The sequence below is a fragment of the Dromiciops gliroides genome, chromosome 3 (genome assembly GCF_019393635.1).
Source record: "Dromiciops gliroides isolate mDroGli1 chromosome 3, mDroGli1.pri, whole genome shotgun sequence".
Classification (NCBI taxonomy): Eukaryota; Metazoa; Chordata; class Mammalia; order Microbiotheria; family Microbiotheriidae; genus Dromiciops; species Dromiciops gliroides.
Genome location: NC_057863.1, coordinates 156,529,885 through 156,550,161, shown reverse-complemented (window position 1 = coordinate 156,550,161; position 20,277 = coordinate 156,529,885). Strand labels below are relative to the sequence as shown.

Sequence of the window (20,277 nt, the reverse complement as noted above, 5' to 3'; positions counted from 1 at the left end):
CCTCAGATACTTGTTAGGAAAGGAACAAGCACATAGCTAGTAAATGTCTGAGGACATATTGGAAACAGTTTCAGCACTCATTTCATTGTGCCATCTTAGCTACATCATCCTGGGCAAATCACTTATGTTCTCTCAGCCTCAGTTTCCCCATCTGTGAAATGAGGGGGTTGGACTCATTGGCCTTGAGGTCCCTTGTAGCTCTTCCTATCTTTTTTTTTTCTTCTTTTATTTTTCCTTGTAGCTCATAATCTGTGATCCTCTGGGGGAAAAAAAGGAGAGGTATCTGCAATACATACTTCACACAGTTGTGAGGCTTAAGTGTGAAATGCTTCCTGAATATTAAAACACTAGATTAATGTCACTTGCAATTATTTCTTTCATATTGCCTGTATGACCTTGGGCAATTACTTTTCTCTTGGCCTTATTTCCTCATCTGTGAAATACAGAGGCTGGACTAGAGAAAAGGATCCAATAAGAAAAATGGCTCCTTCCCTATAAATAAATTCAATGAGAAATAATGGAAAGAGCTCTAGCCTTGGAAATGGAGAACTCAGGTTTTGAATTCCAGCTTTCATACTTGCTGACTTTAGGTAAATCAGAAGACCTCTTAAGGATTGTTTCCTCATCTATAGGAGGAGTCAGAATAGGTGATTTCTAGGAGTGTCGTGAGGCCCAAATGAAATAATAGAAAACTCTTTGCAAACTTTAAAGTGGGTAGAACCATCTTCCTGAGTTCAAACCTGGCTTCAGATACTTAGTAGCCTGACCCTGGGCAAGTCCCTTAGCCCTGTTTGTCTCAGTTTTTTTATCTGTAAAATGAGCTGAAGAAGGAAATGGCAAACCATTGTTGTATCTTTGCCAAGAAAAATCCCAAATGGGATCATGAAGCATTAGATATGATTGAACAACAAACTATTTTTTTCTAAATGTTTTTTTTTTAGCAACAAACTTTAAAGTGCTATGTAAATGCCAGTTATTGTTATTGTTATTGTTACCAGGCTTCCAGTCTAATGATGACAGTGTAATAATGATCCTATATTCTTGCTTAGCTCAAGCAATATTTATGGAGTAATACAAGGGTGTGCTGATAAATGTTTAATAGCCAGAGTGTGTTTGTGTATATTGGGGCTGGAGGGAGAGGAGTATGTGAACACACACTTAAAAAATACATTAATGGTACTTTATTTTTTCCAATTACATGTAAAGACAATTTTCAATTTTTGAAAGATTTTGAGTTCCAAATTTTTCACCCTTCCTCCCTCCCCTCCCTCCTTCCACAAGAGAGTAAGCAATCTGATATAGGTTATACATGTAACACATACTTTTAAATTTAATCTGCATTATTAAGATTTTTAAAAGTTTAGACAATTAGCAAAATAATAAATCAAGCCCTAAGTCAGCTAAAGGGAACTGTAGATAGTTTTCTGGGGTGGAGTCAGAAGGACCTAAGTTCAAATCAGACCTCAGATACTTACTAGCTGTGTGACCCTGGACTTAACTCTGTTTGCCTCAGTTTCCTTATCTGTAAAATGAGCTGGAGAAGGAAATGGCAAACCACTTTAGTATCTTTGCCAAGAAAACCCAAAATGGGATCATGAAGAGTCATACATGACTCAAATGACTGAACAACAAAAAAATCAAGTAAGGATTGATGATTTCTGAGGTATAAACGCTCACCCTGAAAATTTAACAGTGACCCCCTGATAAACTGATTAGAACTGGACTTTGCCTCAAAATTTGGGTTTGAGGCGCCCCCCCCCCCCCAGTCAACACACCATTTATTTGATTGATAAAGGATATTCATTGGCAAGGTTACTCAAAGGAAACATATATGTTTCACATCAACATAATCATATCTAGCCCTCAGAATTCCTAAACACTGGCTTGTAATCTGTACAGAGTCTACTTTGGGTGGTAGCTAATCGTATTTCATGTAGTGGAAAAATATCAGGAGGGAAGGCTTGTGGAAGGTGTTGTTATAAGTTACTGGAGAGCTACAGTTGAATTTGGAGTCCATTGCTCTAAGATTCTTTTGTGTCCCTGACATAGACTTGGAACTGCTGTCCAAGGTAAGGTAATGCAAGAGGATGGCCAAAAGTGCAAGTGTTAATATAGTTTTTAGTACCAGGAGTCAGCAAAAGTCACAGCCTAGAATCAATCAGCTCTTAGCATTACAAAATTATCCAGTCCTAAGCAAAGCACTGCAGAACATTCTTTTTTTGTTTGTTTGTTTGTTTAAAAATTTTTTTTGTGGGGCAATGAGGGTTAAGTGACTTGCCCAAGGTCACACAGCTAGTTAAGTGTCAAATGTCTGATTCAGGTCCTCCTGAATCCAGGGTCGGTGGTTTATCCACTGTGCCACCCAGCTGCCCCCATGCAGAACATTCTAATCTCAAGCAATCATTAATAAATTCATGAATAGGTTCTCTCAAATAAGCTCATGCTTTTCGATCATGTTACAAATAAGTTAATGGTATCCTAAAGCAAATATGAGGAAGGGGAATTATTATATCTGGAACCAACTGCCTTGGGAATCTTAGCTGGACCATTTAGGAAATGCAAGAAGAAGCAAGGAGCAATTCCAAGAACAGGCTGGCTGGGTACCCAGGAGTTAAAGTATAAGTTGAAAGAGAATGCTTCTGCACAGTATTACAAAATCCTGTAATGATCCCCTTGATTGCCACAATTTCAAACTAAATCATTAAACATAATTAACCATGTAAGGAAACAATGTAGTCACACATGGAATGACATATTTATAGTGTGTGGGGGGAAATGAAAAAAAATAGTGGTTCCCCTTGTTCAGAAGAGTTTTCTTTTGACTTCTTTCCCATCTTCTATTGTTCTCTGGGTGATACATGTTTTCTGTGGAGTCCTTATGTCTGAAAACTCATCTTTCTTATCTGGTGTCTTGTTAGGATCTTCTGGTAGAATCTTATTGACCAAGATGTGGCTTTCAAAATCAGATGCTGATCCAGTGTGAACTAGAATGAATTGTAAAAAATGATTAGTACAATATTGACCATATCCTCAAGTGAAAATTTAGCATATTTGCAATCGTTTTGCTCTTTTCAAACAGAACTCCTTGTCTCAAATTGCTCCAGGCACACCATTAGACATAGACAGTCTTTGGATCCAAAGTCATTTGGCACCAGACTTTAACTAGACTAGGGTGTGTAGGTTCATCTGCTTTAAAAAAAAAATTGAAATAAGGTGACCAAATCAATGTCAACACTGACTTAGTAACTTGAACTAGTGCAAATCATGCCTCTCACTTTTACTACATGAGTAACTTAGTTCTTCTTCTGGTCATATAAGTCCTTGATGAGATCTTTTGGGCCCCTTCTCATACAAAGTATTTTTAATATTTTTAATAATGTAACAATTCTCCAGTGCTTAGAGGCACCCATGAAATGTTCAAAAAAACTGGAGGAAGACCTTAAGAATATCAGGTGTGTCTTCTATGGAGAATTTAAAGAAAGACATTCTACAAATAACAAAATATCTAAAAGTATGGGCATGGTTGGGCAATGAAAGAGGTGACCACATTGAAGAGATCACAGATTCATTAAAGTATTGAGATCTAACTTGAACTTGAAACATTGTGGTTTTTTTTTTTCTAACATTGCCCAGTGTCTACTGTGCAGGTTTAAAATAAAATACAATCCTAATTCTAATCTAGTTAGGTTACTACTAAGTGCCAGCTAATTACCTCTTTTAGAGACTTCTATTTGAAGCAGATTGTGATTCTATGGGTATGTGTAATTAAGATTTTTTTTTTAAAGAGATGATAAAATCTGACAAAATCAGATGACTATCCATAGCATCAAAACGTAAGAATGGCTGAAAGTAGATGTTTGTTTGCCCTTTCATCTTAACTCAAAGAAATTTGCATTTTGCAGCTCAAGCATCATTAAGTAGAGACAGACACTTGGTACTAGAGGGGTTACATCTCTTTAGCTCAAAGTGATAACCCTAATGTTTGTCTTTGTAGCTGGGTTTCTTGGAAGATACAGTGAAGCCAATGGGTTGGCTGGTTATGAACAGCTGGTGAGAGCAATCGTCATTGCAGGATAAGGCTTTTGTTTTCTTGGCGAAGCCCATCTCCTCCGAGCCACACCCCCACAACAGCCTACTTTGAGAAGAGAATGAATACAAAATAAATTTTTTTTTCTTTTGCTGTGCTCTTTTCTGTGGAAGAGAATATACATACATACCAAAGGATATTGTTGATTTAAGATGTTTTTCCAGGAACACCTACCATACTGTATCATTACAATCTTTCATTATTTAAATGCCAAAATTAAAGCAACTATTCTCTTTGCTCTGCAGAAATCTCATTGCCCTTACTCCTGCAGTTTATTTTATATAAACTTATATGTCATCTTCCTTGGTAATCAATCAACAAGTATTTATTAAGTGATTCTATATGGCAGACCTTGTGCTAAGTGCTGGGTATACAAAGATAATGCAAATAAAATAAAATAAAAATCCTTGCTCTCAAGGATTAATGGGGGGGGAAGATAACGTATTTTAAAATAGTTATATATAACATACACACAAGGGAGATGAGAGATAACCTTAGTGGGAAAGGGATGGGCAGCTGGAGGGAAGTGGGCAGGAAAGACCTTCTGCAGAAAGTATCTTTTAATCATACAGTGCAAGAGAGCTGGGCCTGGAGTCAGGAAGACTTATGTCCCTGAATTCAAATGTGGCCTCAGACAAATTACTAGCTGTGTGACCCTGGGCAAGTCATTTAGCCCTGTTTACCTTAGTTTCTTCATCTCTAAAATGAGCTGGAGAAGGAAATGGCAAACCACTCCGGTATCTTTGCTAAGAAAAATCCAGGGGCAGCTAGGTGGTGCAGTGGATAGAACACTGGCCCTGGGTTCAGAAGGACCTGAGTTCAAATCCAGCCCCATACACTTAACACTTACTAGCTGTGTGACCCTGGGCAAGTCATTTAACCCCAATTGCCTCACACACACAAAAAAAAGATAAGTAAGAAAACTCCAAATGGGGTCACAAAGAATTTGACACAACCGAACAACAAAGCATTTTATCACAGTCTTGAAGGAAGCTAGGTGTTCTCTGAGGCTGAGCGGATGAGGGAGGACATGGCAGATAACAGAGTCAGATGTGGGGCATCCTATGTGAGCACAGTATGGCTAGAGGGTGAAGTGGGTAGAGGAGTGTGTAAACTCCTTGAGAGAAGGAACTATTTTGTTTTAGTCTCTGTGTCCCCATTGCCTGGCTGGCCCATAGTAGGCATGTGTAATGCATGCTATATTCTCTAGGAAAGGCTCCATAACAGTCTCCCTTGGTTGTTGTTGTTTGTCCTTCATTCTCAAAGAGGACCATGACAGATGTCATGACTTGCACTGAATTGGATTTAAGTGAGGGAGGGCTATGCAAATTCACCAACATCACTCTCTCTTCCAGAGCCATCTGGGTCCAGTGGCAAGGTATACATTAGGACAACTGGAGATGGCCCTGAATATTTAAGGCAGTTGGGGTTAAGTGACTTGTCCAGGGTCACACAGCCAGTGTGAGATTTGAACTCAGGTCTTCCCAAATTCAGGGCCAGTGCTATATCCACTGCACCACCTACCTGCCCCTGGTCTTCCTTGGTAAAGTAATATAGAAATTTGGATTCCACTCTTTTTTGTTTTTGTTTTTGTGGGGCAATGGGGGTTAAGTGACTTGCCCACGGTCACACAGCTAGTAAGTGTCAAGTGTCTGAGGCCGGATTTGAACTCAGGTACTCCTGAATCCAGGGCCGGTGCTTTATCCACTGCGCCATCTAGCTGCCATCTTTTTTTTTTTTAAGAGTCATAGTGGCTTTATTGGGGACAGACAGACTACCCAGGCCTAGGAGTTGGCATTGGGGCCCTTCTTCTTGCCAAAGGTGGGCACCACATTGACAAATCATCTGTTGTATTGCATCCTCCTTTTGGCCTGCCTCTTCTTCTTCTTCTTCTTCTTCTTCTTCTTCTTCTTCTTCTTCTTCTTCTTCTTCTTCTTCTTCTTTAGTGAGGCAATAGGGGTTAAGTGACTTGCCCAGGGTCACACAGCTAGTAAGTGTTAAGTGTCTGGGGCCGGATTTGAACTCAGGTACTCCCGACTCCAGGGCCGGTGCTCTATCCACTGCGCCATCTAGCTGCCCCCTGCCCCCTCACTTTTCCAGCTCGGGCCAGAGAGCCACGGACTTTACCTCCTAGCATTCGGTCAGCCACTTCCAGAGTGGACAGCGGCTCCAACCCACACTGCCCCAAGATGGCTTCATCCTCCATTGGGGAGCCACCTAGAAGCAGGACCTGATCCTCGGGGGCTATGCCCTCTAGGGATGCCACATGGGCTTTGATCTGGGTGACAGTCTCCTGCCGGTCACCTCGAGGGTGTGTAGAGCCTGCACGCGGACAAACAGCTGCATGGTGGCGACTCGGAAACGCTAGTCCTGCTTCTGCTGCTGGATTCCACTCTTAATAGAGTATAAGCACCATGAGGGTAGGGACTAGTTCACTTTTGTCTTTGTTTCTTCAGTGCCTGGTGCAATGACCAGAGCATAGTAGGTACTTACATTTTTACTGATTGATTGAATCTTGGCTCTGACACTTAATAGCTGTGTCAAGATTCATAAGACTTCTTCCAGAAAAGGCATTTTGTAGCTTAGAGGTGCTGTGAGATTTTCTTAATAATAACATAATTATAACAATTCAAATACAAACTATTATGAAAGCAACCATGGCTATTACCCTACTCTACCCCTTCAGTTACAAAGTTAAAACAAAACCTTAGCCATTGCATCAGGAAAAGCACATTTAAAAGGTGATAGAAAGGGAAGTCAGGTTTGGGTTTTTTTTATTAACTTCTAATTTGAATAAGTCTATGTTTCAAAAAGAAAGACAGCCAGCCAGCTAGCCAGACAGACAGATGGAGAGGGAAAGACAGACAACATCATAGGCTATGGGACCTGGTGACACAAGGGTACTAGACTGGGTGGGACTTGTGGGAATGCAGACTTCTGTAAGTCTTAGCTCTGTCATTAATGAGTAGTGTGACCTCAGGCAAATCATTTGACTTTTTAGGGCTTCAGTTTCTTCTTGTGTAAAATGAGTAGGTTGGATTAAATGATCTTTAAGATTGCTTCCAGTCTATGATTTGTTCTCTTACTGTAGGGCCTATTCTCTTAAGGATAGAATACTCACTGGAGCTCACTCTATTAAAAAAAAATGCATCTATGTATGCCTTTTCTATCTGTTTCAAAATCTTTTCACCATTACCCATCCATCCTCTCTCCCCTTTCCTTTGAAATTTCCCTTGTGACAAAGGAAAATATTTAAGAAAAAACACCTGATACCCCTTATATAATAATGCATATTATTATTAATCAGTTCTAGTAGGCATCTGTGGTAATCTCCCTTGGTACAGTGGTATAGGCTTCTCTGGAAGTGTACCCTGTTACAGAAGAGTTATCAGGACAGAAAGGTTGAGACTGTTTCAGATTTTCTCAATGCTGTGGTTTTCTGGGAGAAGGGGGCATCTTTCCTTACTTAACTTGTATAAGACAGGTTAGAGTATAGTCCGTTTAAAGAAATCATCCTGTAGAGGACCCTGTGTCCTTCTACTTTTGGCAAATGCAACACATTCCATTTTCAAATGTGTCAAAATGCCCTATCTGTAGGCTGAGTGAGAGTAGAGGGAGGAGGAGACAGAGTAGCTACCCATTTTGGTTATGGCTTGTTTAGCTCTGGGTTTTTGAGGACACAGCGGTCTCAGCACAGGCCCAATTTCAAAGATAGCTCAGGGCATCCAGAAGGAAAGGTAGGTCAGGTCAGATCTTCCCTGGGCTTTCAAAAGCAACTAAAATAATTTTCTCTCTCTATCCTTCCTTCCCCAATGGCAGCATTATAAGCTTTAAGCTCTGTCACTCCAAGAGCAGACCCAGTCAGGTTTTTTACTCTATCAAATTGTTTCCAGATATAGGTTATCATGCTAAAATAAATCCTGACAACAACTAGATTTCATCTGATGACTGCTCAGAGTTATGGATTGTCACTGAAATCTCCCAGTACTACTGAGTGCTTGTATCACACTACATTGTGAAAACTTGCTAATTCAGAGTGCTTTGAATCTTTGGAAAGTCTGAATTATAGTTTTTTTTAAATGAAGTTTTATTTATCAGTTCTTTCTATGGATGCAGATAGTGTCTTCCTTAATTGTCCATTGTGAGAAATAATTATTAATAATTGATATCTTGGGGATATTAAATGTTCTCCCCCTCTTCCAAAGTCCTTTCTTCCCCCACTCCCCCCACTCCAAGGTCCAGTTCTCCTGAAAATAAGATTACATTAAACCTCTTCATCTTAGTCAGGCCCATCCAACCTTGCGAGGAATTTAACCTAGGTTGGAGAAGCTCATTGTATTCTATTCAAATGGGTGGAGACAGATCTTTTTGTCAAGATAGGAAGGCCTGTCTGTCCAGGGAAGGGTCACTCAGCTGACCCACTGAAAAGGGTATGCATTCTTTGAATTGATAGGCCAAGGCTGTGGGTGGTCTGGTATAGCCCTTCATTTTAATATACCCTACCTCCAAATTAAGCTAACCAATTAGATTTGATTGCTGTTAACCAATCAGATTTGATTTCTGTTAACCAATTAGATTTGATTGCTATTTGATGAACCAACTACTGTTTGGAAAGCTGTGAGCCTTCTGTGAGCCTACTGCCAGTTTGGTCTTTGGTTTGAGAGAGATGACTGTTGACCATCATTTTACTAATAATCTGCTGGTCTTATTAGAATGATGAAATTAAGCAGAAACTATGTCTCCATATTATACCTTTGTAGATAGATGTGCAGTTTTACTTTTTAAAAAATCATTCTATGTTACAGAAATGCTTGTTTAATTTCATAAATAAGACAATAAAAATGAAGTTTTGCTTTCAAGTATATCTAATAATTTAGATTTAGGGCTAGCAATTTAGTCTAGGGTCCTGCTGAGTCTTCTTGAAATGTTTATTAATTCATTTGTTATAGTTGTAGCCTTTTGCACACAACTTTTTTTAATTAAAAAAACAAAAACCAAGGGTTCTTTCTCCTTATAATAAGTTAAACATCCCACTTCAATTGAATACTTTACCAGGTCTTGTCCTTCCCCATAGTGTAAAGGTGACTTTTAAGTTCAGCCCAGAAAAGTTGTTATCAATTCTGAATTAATGTCATCTCAGATAGTGAGATATTAGAATGGTGGAATAACACTTGATTTTGAAAACAGAATCATCACTGAAATTTACTATGCAATAAGGGATTTTAGGGCACTGCATTGGACTTGTGAGTCTAACTCACAATCAGTTCACTACTTATTCTAATTAGAAGCACCTGCTTTCTGATAATAGACAATTAATTTTCAAATAATATAACAGGACTTATTCCAAGGATTAAGTATTGCCTTACTATTTAAACCTGGGAATAATTGCTTAGGGCAACTAGGTGGTGTATGGGATAAAGTGCTGGGCCTGAAGCCAGAAAGACTTTCTTCCTGAGTTAAAATCTGGCTTCACTCACTTAGTAGCTGTTTGATCCAAAGGAAGTCACTTAACCCTGTTTGCCTCAGTTTCCTTATTTGTAAAAATGAACCAAAGGAGATAGCAAACCAGTATTTTTGCCAAGAAAACCCCAAATGAGGTCACAAAGAGTCGGACATGACTGAAAAATGAGCACTTACTGTTTTCCAGTCACTATCCTAGGTTTTAGGGACACAAAGTAAAAAAAAACACAAAAAAGCATTAATAATAGCAAACATAGATGAGGTAATTTCTTATCATAGGGGTGTAGGGAGCTTAGGGAAAATCATTATATGAGTTTCATTCTTTTTCAACATTTTTATACAGTTGAAATCAAATGAAAATGAACAACCAAAAAGGAAACTTTAAGGGGGAAATGAGGCCACAACATATAAAGGATGAGAGTGGTGCTTAGAAGAGGCATTTCCCCTGGGTGCCCCCAGATAATTAAGACTATAGATTGAAGCCTTGTTGCAGATCTGTATTGACAGAGGGAGGGTGTTTTGTTTTTTGTTTTTTTACTGATAGTTCAAAAGAATTGCTATCATTTTCTTTTTTTTTTTTTTTGGACAAATGTTTCTTCTGTGTCTTATTCATTTAGTATTAGGGCACACCTGCATAATTAGTTGGTGACTTAGTCCTAAGGAAAGTCACTATGGTTTGTTTTCCTTTCCTTTATAGAGAACAAGCTAGATTATTAGGTCTTTTTAAAAAATCTAAATTAGAGAACATTAATTGGTAGCTTTGCATCTCTATTTGTAATAGGTTCAGTCCTTCTTTAGCTGTTCACAGTAGTAGCAGGTTTATAACATTCACTATTCTAATATTATTATTTTTATCATTATTATTAGCTTATCTTCATAAAATACTTTACATACAATATCTCTTGATCTCATTTACACTTCTATTATGTCATTGTTAGAAATTGATTGTAACTTCCTTAGAACCCTTCACCTGTCTTTCCAATTCCCTTTAGCACCCTGAAAATTTTTATTATTATTATTATTATTGGCTAGTATTAATACAGGGCTTCAAGGTTTCCAAGGTGCTTTACAAATATTATTTCATTTTATCCTCATGACAACCCTGAGAGGCAGGTGCTATTATTATCACCCCCATTTTACAGATGAGGAAACTGAGGCAGACAAAGTTTAGGTGACTTGCCCAGGATCACACAGTTAATATCTGAGGTAGAATTTGAACTTAGGTCTTCCTGACTCCAGGTCCAGCACTCTATCCACTGTACCACCTGGCCTCCCTGTTTAAAATGAGAACAACCGAATGTAACTTTTTCTAATCATAGATGACTCTTACTTAGTACCATATTCTTTGAGCAAAGTAACTGCCATATTTATAATGCAAACACGCTGGAATTGTCACATGACCCTTTTCTATTTAGAAGGGAAATTCATACTTCCTAAATCAGACCTGTTTTGGACTCAGTCTAAGGTGGCTTTGTTACTCAAATACCAAAAGGAATGTTTAATGCTCTAGTATTACTTATCACTTAATCCCATGACATGAATTTCCATGGATAGCAGTATTACAAGTGTGATGTTTAGACATCCTATCCATATTTGAATACAACTGCAAATCAAATAAATGAGGGTAACAAGAGCACCTACCTTGGAGGGTTGTTGGGATTTTCTAATGAGGTAATATTTGGAAAGTGTCTTGCACATAGTAGGTATCTAATAAATGCTTGATTCCTGCCTTCCTCCCTCCCTGTCTCCCTGCCTTCTTAATAGTGGCTAATGTCCATAGCAGGGAGTACAATTAGAAAATTTATGACTCGTTGATTCCACTGTGAAGGATAAGAATCATGTTAGCTTAAATCCGGTCCTATGCTTTGATTACTTATCTTACATCTCTACAGGAATGTGTTGACTGGATTTTGGTCCCTTCTCCAAAATGCAAAATGTATTTATTTCAATATGCTTGTGGGAATTCAAACACTTTGTTTTTCACTTGTGGTTCTAATGACTTTAATAAAGTCATAACCTATTTAAAACAAATGGTTTGTCTTAATAATGCAAGTATAAAAAAGACTCTAAGTAATGTTCTACTTCTTCCCTGATGATTTTAGCAAGTAGAGTTAAAATTTTAGATTTATAATCAGTATTTACTTTGCATCTTATTAATTATTTTGTACATTAATGGCCCACTTAGTACTTCTGTTACCTCTATACTTTAAAGTCCTCTAGTGAGACGATAAATTTGTGAGTCAGGGAGCACTTTGATCTTGAAAACATCAAAATTGTCTGTATACCAAAGGGAAATCGAAAGAGGAGGGAAGGGGATAAGTAGGCTACAGCCAATTACTAACAATGACTTGAGTGGAAGAAGCCTAAATGAGATCAAGAGATATTGTATGTAAAGTGTTTTGTGAAGATCAAAGTACTGTAAAAAGGGGTAATACTGTTCACTGGTTTAAAAGATATCACTTGGAAAGGAGAGAACACAGAGTAAAAATGAAAGAAGGTAGAGAGCTACTACACTGACATGATTGAAATGTGAAAAGATTAAGAGAAAGTCATCCAGCATATGAAGTGGATCCTTTAGGGCAAACTTTCATAACCTGGGGTCCATGACCTTGGTTTTAATATTTCAATATAATTGATTTCCTTTGTAATCCTTCATATTTTAGTTAATGCATTTAAAAACATTGTTTTGAAGATTCCATAGACTTCACCAGACTGTCAAAAGTGTCTAGGGAGAATTGCAGAATAATATGGACTAGAATTACATAAAATGAGAACGCATAGAAGAGTTGTAGTTTCACCTTTGGAGGGAATGGCCACATAGATGAAATCATAAATTCATTTAAGTATCTAAGCAAGTATTATCACTTTCTTTTGGTATGATCCTTAAGTAAAGAATCACCTCATTATATCATCAGCCATTGTCGCTGTAATACACATGCTTCCTCTCTCATCTTTTCTAAAGTACAGAAGAAATTTTGCATAAATAATTCTAATCTTTGGCTTGTAGTGCTTTTGAAACTCTTCAGGGATGGGTGGGTTGATTCATATTAGTCACATATCTACAAGTCAAGAGGTGTCACTGTTCATATGGTTATCAGAAATATTTACTATTCAATATGTTTTAGAAATTATCAGCCTCATATATAATGCCAATTTCATTAGTTATCATCCTCTAGGAATTTATATTGCTACATATATGGCTTCAGGAAGATACATAACAATATATATGTATATGTGTATATATCCACATCCATATCCATCCATCCATATGTGTGTGTGTGTGTGTGTGTGTATGTATGTGAGAGAGACAGACAGACAGACAGACAGACATGTCTGGGAAGAGTTCCACTTAAGCTTAAGTGAATCGTAACTTCCCATTGTGGATAGGGTACATTTCCTCTTTTAAATTCACTCCTTTACACATTACGAACAGTTAATTTGTTGACCTTACCTGAAGAAGAATCATTAGTTGGAAATGAATGGGCATCTAATGTGTTGTCCTCCTGGAAAGAACAAATGAAAAAATTATTAAGAAAATATGCATAATTTTAAAACATACAAACTGAAAGAGTAAAGAATAGCTAATGGCTATCCTCTTTATAAAAATCTTGTCACTAACTTTACTCTAAGCCTTCTTTTTTCCAATCTAAGTGATTCTAAGCTGTTTAATATTTCTCCATAACTTTTAATTTCCTTTTCAGGGGCTGCTAGGTGGTGCAGTGGATAAAGCACTGGCCCTGGATTCAGGAGGACCTGAGTTCAAATCTGGTCTCAGACACTTGACACTTACTAGCTGTGTGACCCTGGGCGAGTCACTTAACTCTCATTGCCCTGCAAAAAAAAATTCCTTTTAAAAAAAGTTTTATTGTTGTGTTTTGTTTTTATAGAGGTTTCTTGTAACAAAGTAAGACTTAAATAAAACTAGTAATACCATGATCTTGTCTGAAAGTGCACAGGATATTCCACATCTGTAGCATCTCCCTTACCTCTCTATTTAAAAAAAAAGAAAAGAAATCTGTTTCTCTCCTTCCCACCCTATCCTCTACCCCATTAGGAGAAAAAAGGAATTTCTTGTAACAAATATGCATAGTCAAGCAAAACAAATTCCCTCAATGGCTGTGTACAAAAAAATTCCATTTCTACCCATTGTATCTATCTTATTCTGCACCCTAAATTTATCAATTTCTATAATAGATAATATGTTTCATTTTTGGTTCTCTGGAGTCATCAATGGCCATGGTCATTGAGTCATAATTCTTACAGCTTTCAAAGTTTTAAAAAAATTTAATAGAGTCATCATTATGCAAATTGTTCTGGTTCTGCTTATTTCATCTTTATCAGTTTATGAAAATCCTTAAAATTGTTCATTTTTATAATATTGATGCACTTATATGGAATTATTTTTCTGATTCTTATTACTTTACTCCACCTCAGTTAATATGTATTTCCATGTTGTTCCCTATGATCTTTTTTAAGTTTTCTATTTCATTCTGAAGACATCAACACTATTTGGGTTTGGCCAATGTTTAGGATTACTTCACTATTTTTATAAGAATCCTTGGTTTTTACTTTATATCTACTGTTCTACATTCTATTGCTATTGTGCCCTAAATAATCTGGCAAGTTCAACTCCATTAGGCTTTTTTTTCTTTCTTTCTTTCTTTTTTTTTTCTGGGCAACCGGGGGTTAAGTGACTTGCCCAGGATCATACAGCCAGTAAGTGTAAGTGTCTGAAGCTGGCTTTAAACTCAGGTCCTCCTAAATCCAGGGCCAATGCTTTATCCACTGTGCCACCTAGCTGCCCCCAGGCTTTTTTTTCTTATATAGAATTAGTCACTTGACTTTGACCACATAGAGCTTTTTGATGTCATTTTAAATTCCAATCTAATCTGCCATGAGCCTTGGAAATTGATATCAACCAGCTTATTGTAATTTATAAAATTTGAAAGCATTATTTTTATTTATTTATTTTTGTGGGGCAATGGGGGTTAAGTAACTTGCCCAGGGTCACACAGCTAGTACGTGCCAAGTGTCTGAGACCAGATTTGAACTCAGGTACTCCTGAATCCAGGGCCGGTGCTTTATCCACTGCGCCACCTAGCTGCCCTGAAAGCATTATTTTTGATGTCATGATTTGGGGCATGGATGGATATGTGAAAGAACCTTTGTATCCAGGATGTGCAGAACACCATCTCTGATATTCTTTCAGGTTGAAACCCTTCTCTATGAACAACCCAGAAAGAGCAATCTGAGAGAGAGTATTGTTTTGGGTGCCTCAACATTCAGCTCCAGTTCAGAAGTTGGGAGACACAAGCAAGGACCTTCAGGCACCCAAACGTTATCTCCATGCAGGCTTCCTTGATCCTATACCTCCTATTATGCTAATCAATAACAATTCCCTCCAATCCCCTCAATCCTTTTCAGCATTTGCCTTCTATCTCTCTAAATACTCTTCATATATTCTTCATTGTCAGAGAGATCTATATATGAAAGGTAGCGTGGCATAGTGGATCAAAGGCTGGCTTTGGAATGATAAAAATTCAAAAAGGAAACCTGGGATTAACCCTACCTCTGGCACATTCTAGATGTGTGATAACTGCCAAGTCACTCAACATTAGTCCTCCAAATAGCTCAAGATTATAAATTACTGATGAATTGGTGATCTATAGTGATGGAGTGAATTTCCACACTGGGAGTTCCTCATTCTGATGAAATCACAGGTTTGGACAAAGTGTTTATCAATCTCTTTTACTAGATTGTGAACCCCAGGAGGGCAGAGATGTTGGGGTTTTTTTGGGGGGGGGAAGTTTAACCCTCATCTCTCCCACAGTACTACCATAGACCTCCACATATAGTAGGTACTCATTTGTTGGACTTGTTTTCTCTGATATCTCTTATCTTACTTATGGTTAATATGAAATATACCTGGGCCAGTAAATGATGAAATATAATTTTATGTGCTGTACTTTGCACTTCTAAATCAGGCCATGCAGTGAAGTTGGAGCAAGGATCCACAAATAAGTACAAACATTCTTCATAGTCACTGTATTCCATCATCTTGATCAGAACTCCCTGTCTTTTGAGCATCCTTAAGCCTTTCTGATTCTGATCATTACTGAAATAATATGGCCTTGCTACTTTGATGATAAATTCAATTTTAGTTTGACACTTTGTTAAAAAATTGGTTATTTCATCACAGCACAAGTGACAGGGGCTATAGGAAAGAAACCATATAATGCTGAACTTTGTAGCATTGGGAATATTTGCCCCTAGATAGTCTTCAGTTTCCCTTAAAACGAGGACTTCAGCATGACATTGGCTTGGGTTATTGTAAGCATGACCCCATAATCTCCATAGGGTTTTATCATCTTCTTTCAGACTAAAGCAGAGCAAAGTTTGGTGGGGTGCTGTTGTGTTGCAAAACTGTTCATAGAATTCTTCTTCAGATATTTCTTTCCTTAACATCAGAGGCATTTTTTTTAACCTAAACTGAACAGATGAGGAAAAAAATTAGAAGGCAAAAAACGCCACCCTGAGTGTCAAATGCATTCGATCACACTGAATATGTTCTTGGAAGATGTTTTCCCTGGCATTTAAATTTTCACCATAAATAGACATTTGATGAGGCTGAGAAATCATACAAATGCGAGGAAATCTCTTTGGTTTGAATTGTTGGTCAAAACAACGATTTCCAAATCTTGACACTTTAAAATAACTGTGTGATCCTGGGTTTGTTGTCTTACTTCTTTTTTGTCGTTGTTCAATTGTTTCAGTTGCATCTGACTCTTTGTGTCTGACTTTTCATGACTGATTTCTTTATGACCCCATTTGGGGGTTTCTTGGCAAAGCTACTGGAGTGATTTGCTCTTTCCTTCTCCAACTCATTTTACACATAAGGAAACTGAGGCAAACAGGTTTACACATTCCAAGGTCACAGTCAATAAGTGTTTGAGGTCAGATTTTAACTCAGGAAGATGAGTCTTCTTGATTCTAAGCCTAGTTCTTCCTTTACAGCACCACCTAGCTGCCCACTTCTCTTTACTTTATTTCCTTATTTATAAAGTGAGGGGGTTAAACTGGTTGATCTCTAAGATTCCTTGAAGTTCCAAATCCAGGGCAGCTAAGTGGCACAGTGGCTAAAGAACCAGCTCTGGATTCAGGAGGACATGAGTTCAAATCTGACCTCAGACACTTGACACTTACTAGCTGTGTGACCCTGGGCAAGTCACTTAACCCCTATTGCCCTGCCCTCCCATCCAATGCTTTTAAAAAAATAGGTGTTTTTAAAAAAAAAAACACACACACACAACAGGTTTAATTTTAAAGTATAAAGCTTTTAAATGTCTATTCAGCTGTTTTTGATTCTTGGAAAGTTCTGAAGTGAAGAGTTATCAAAAACACTAATGTCTTTGTCATGGAAATTTCTCAGGCTTATTTTTAAATTTCTATAAGAAATACAAATATATACATATACTATGATGTGCATTATATAACATATAATAATACATACTACGTATATATATATCTATAATAAGAAAGAGTGGTTGAAAATAAATTCAGAAAAATCAATGAAAGGCTTAGTGTCTAGACTGAGAGGGCTCAATCTAATAAGATTAAATTTACTTTGCTACAAGAAATCAATACCACAAGTACAAGACAGTGAAGGCATACTTAGATAGCAGCTTGTTTGAAAACAATCAGGAGTTTTAACAGAATGAATATGATATTACAGTCCAAAAAATTAATACAATTTTTGGCTGCATTAGCTTTCAGTAATAAGGAGTCCTACTGCAGATCTCAGCTAGGTGGATAGAATGCTAAGGCTTGGAGTCCGACTTATCTTCCTGAGTTCAAATCTGCTCTCAGACACTTACTAGCTACATGACTCTGGGCAAGTCACTTAACCCTGTTGGCCTTAGTTTCCTCATCTGTAAAATGAACTGGAGAAGGACAGGACAAACGACTCCAGTATATTTGCCAAGAAAACCCCAAATGGAGTCATGAAGAATTGAACACAACTGAAAACAACTGCTTGTCACTGGCACAATCAATTATTATAGTCAGAATTTATAGCGTGTATATACAAGCTGGTGTGAACATCTACTAGTAATTATCAAGGGCTTGGGAACACTAGAATATAATCAATTAAAACTAAAGCATGAATGCCTATATTGCATATTTTTATCTAATCACAATGAGATTAGTATTAATTTTGGATAGAATGACTGCCAAGATTTAAGAGAGGGAAAAGAGAAAGGCAGGCTCACTTGAGTTTCATGTCCCTCTCTACTCAGGAAATAAGATGGGTGAACTTAATAAGATAAAATTTTAAAAATTGCTAATGTTAGATTACTGTAATGTCCCATTGCCTGGGAACAACTGGCATAGGAGGAAAGGAGAAAAAACGGACTTCAGACAACGTTAAGAGTGAAGAGAATAAATTGAGGTAGTATAGGGGAAAATATTTTGGTTTTAGTGTCTGTCACCATGCAAGAAGGCCAGCCTTGTTTTGGTGTGAACTGCCCTCCCCTAAGCTCCTTGAATTCAGGTACCATTTCTTCTTTTTTTATATTCCCAGTGCTTAGCACAGTGTTTGAAACACAGTGAGAATTTAATAAATGTATGTTCATTGATTCATCATAATCTAACACTGATCTTGTGTATCCTGAATCCCTGTCAGGTAATTGATCAGGGCCAGTCCATCCTGGAAAGAAAGGAGATGGGCATGAGGACTATGAGACCCTGGGTGTGACAGCTTAGGAGTTGGAGACTAGTTGGCCAATAGCTGTTTTGCCAGCGTGGAAGAAGTACTTCCTCACTTCCCCTTCCTTTCCCTATCCTCTTTTGCTTTTCTTTTCCACCCTTCCCTATTGAACCCTCCTCTGTTAAAAAATTCCTCTTCATTCTAGATCTCTTCCTTTTTTATTCATTCTACCTCCTGGTATTTACTGAAAACTATATTTCTCCTGAAGGCACCTTATCCTTTGTTACCCTTTCCATAACTGGCTTCCCCTTCTTTTTGCATATGTCTTGGTCCTTGCTGTTACTTTCAAATTCTCACCTGCCACTCTCACAGGACTCCCCTCCACCAAAAATCTGAAATGGTCATCCAAACTTCCCGGACAACCTCCCATGCTGAAGAACTCATTATGCCCCAAGGCAGATGAATTCACTTTTGGAAACTAATTGTTAAGAAGTTTCCCGCCCCCGCCCCCCCCCCCCAAAGGAAGTTTTCCCTTTAAACCAAGCCAAAATTATTGCCCTGTCTATCCATTACTCCTTATTGAAGATAAGCAATTTGATTCTTCTTCCATTTCCTAGTTACTGAAATTCAAAACCAATGATCACACCCTCCTCCTGCTCTCTTAGATAAAAATCTCCAGTTCCTTCCTTTGACACTAATTTATCTCTTGAATAAAATCAATGAATCATTATTTTACAAAACTTACCTTTTAGTTTACAGTCATTCTCCTCTTACCTGTAGCTTCCTGAAAACAGCTGGATTTGCTATGAGTTTGACTTCAGAAATGAAAGAAAAACTTGTCAATTTTTGCTTTCACTTTTGACATCAGAAGTGGCCATCTAATGGAAACTTTCACTTTATCCCCATCTAGTGGCAAATAATATGTACGTAAGGTTTATAGCTGGAAAGGGAGCTTAGAAAAAAGGAATGGGATGTTAAGTATCAGAGTTGGAATTTGAACATTAGCACTCTGACTCCAAATACACAACTCTTAGAGAGGAAGGTTTATATAATGGAAGGAACAATGGTTTGGGAGTTAGAGGACCTGAGTTCAAATTCTGATTTAGTCACGACCTGTCTAAACTTGAACACATTATTTAATCTAAGAAGGGTTGAGAGGGGTTAAGGACTATTCTTCCCCTTAAGAGTAACCAGGAAAGTGACATTTGTTTGGAATCTATGATGATCTTACATCAGTAATATTTGAGAGAGCAGAGAGATATAATTCTAGCCCAATACTCCTCTTGGAGAGAGGTCAGAAAAGGACCAAGCTCCCAGTCACCACCCTTCTTCTGCTCCTCTCAAGGAGGAAGTCAGGGTGGACTAGATTAAAGAGATATCTATCCATGTCAACTTCAAGCCAATCTGCAAGGAAATACCCATTTTACATGACATGAATATCTTATAGGTGTCAAATTCTCAAAACGTTGTTAGTTATAATTAATTTAAATTAACCCCTCCCCTCCCCCCCCCCGAACTTTTTGGGAGATAGGGAGGGATAGAGAAGGTAAATATGAGAACAAGCAAATGTTACAAAATAAAATAACAACAAATTATCACAATTCCAAAATGCTTTAGAATCATTGTATGTGTTAAATGAATATATGGATCACCTGGATTTGATGGAGGTACCTTATTATCCAAAGGTATTTTTTATGAGACCCTGGGTTAATAGGAGCAAAATGTCCTTCAACTCGACTCCAAAACTGAACCTAGATAGCTAGCAGATAAAAGACCCTACCTGGTGACTTCTTTTCCCTCAGGATAGTAAGTCCCTATCTTATGGTAACATCTGGGCGTCCTCATCCTTGCCAAACCCTTTTTTGGAATCCTGTAGTTTTATCATGATGCTTTTGTATTCCCTTCATAACTGAAATTGTTAAACTGCTTTTTGCCTCTGGGTTGATTTCTGTATCATACCACTGAAATTGACAATACACTGTAATCAGTAGACTAAAACCATAATATACCCTCAGAAATGGGGAGT

The 20,277-nt window shown here is 37.7% G+C and overlaps 1 protein-coding gene and 1 pseudogene across 3 annotated transcripts; both read right to left on the bottom strand.

Moving 5' to 3' along the window:
• Positions 1-1,578: 1,578 nt before the first annotated feature.
• On the bottom strand, positions 1,579-19,067 carry LOC122749801 (DNA dC->dU-editing enzyme APOBEC-3C-like). Of its 3 annotated transcripts, none has more exons than XM_043996325.1 (4): positions 18,997-19,067; positions 15,473-16,036; positions 12,999-13,050; positions 1,579-2,984 (listed from the first exon to the last, which is right to left on the bottom strand). In XM_043996325.1, the coding sequence occupies exons 2-4, from the start codon at positions 16,019-16,021 to the stop codon at positions 2,803-2,805; spliced, it is 783 nt and encodes a 260-aa protein (XP_043852260.1). In that variant the 5' UTR covers positions 16,022-16,036; positions 18,997-19,067; the 3' UTR covers positions 1,579-2,802. The 3 variants fall into 3 exon arrangements, 2 of the variants coding, with proteins under 2 accessions (XP_043852260.1, XP_043852261.1); XM_043996326.1 differs by having other exon boundaries at positions 19,026-19,033; XR_006355700.1 differs by lacking the exon at positions 15,473-16,036 and having other exon boundaries at positions 2,906-2,984.
• LOC122749804 lies at positions 5,862-6,433 on the bottom strand (annotated as a pseudogene).
• Positions 19,068-20,277: the final 1,210 nt, after the last annotated feature.

Excerpts from the sequence above, each read along its gene's own strand:
- LOC122749801 (XM_043996325.1), bottom strand. The coding sequence starts at position 16,021 with ATGCCTCTGATGTTAAGGAAAGAAATATCTGAAGAAGAATTCTATGAA. Across the intron at positions 13,051-15,472 it reads TTCATCATTTACTGGCCCAG|GAGGACAACACATTAGATGC; the intron begins GTATATTTCATA and ends TGTTCTTTCCAG. Across the intron at positions 2,985-12,998 it reads AACTAATGATTCTTCTTCAG|TTCACACTGGATCAGCATCT; the intron begins GTAAGGTCAACA and ends AATTCATTCTAG.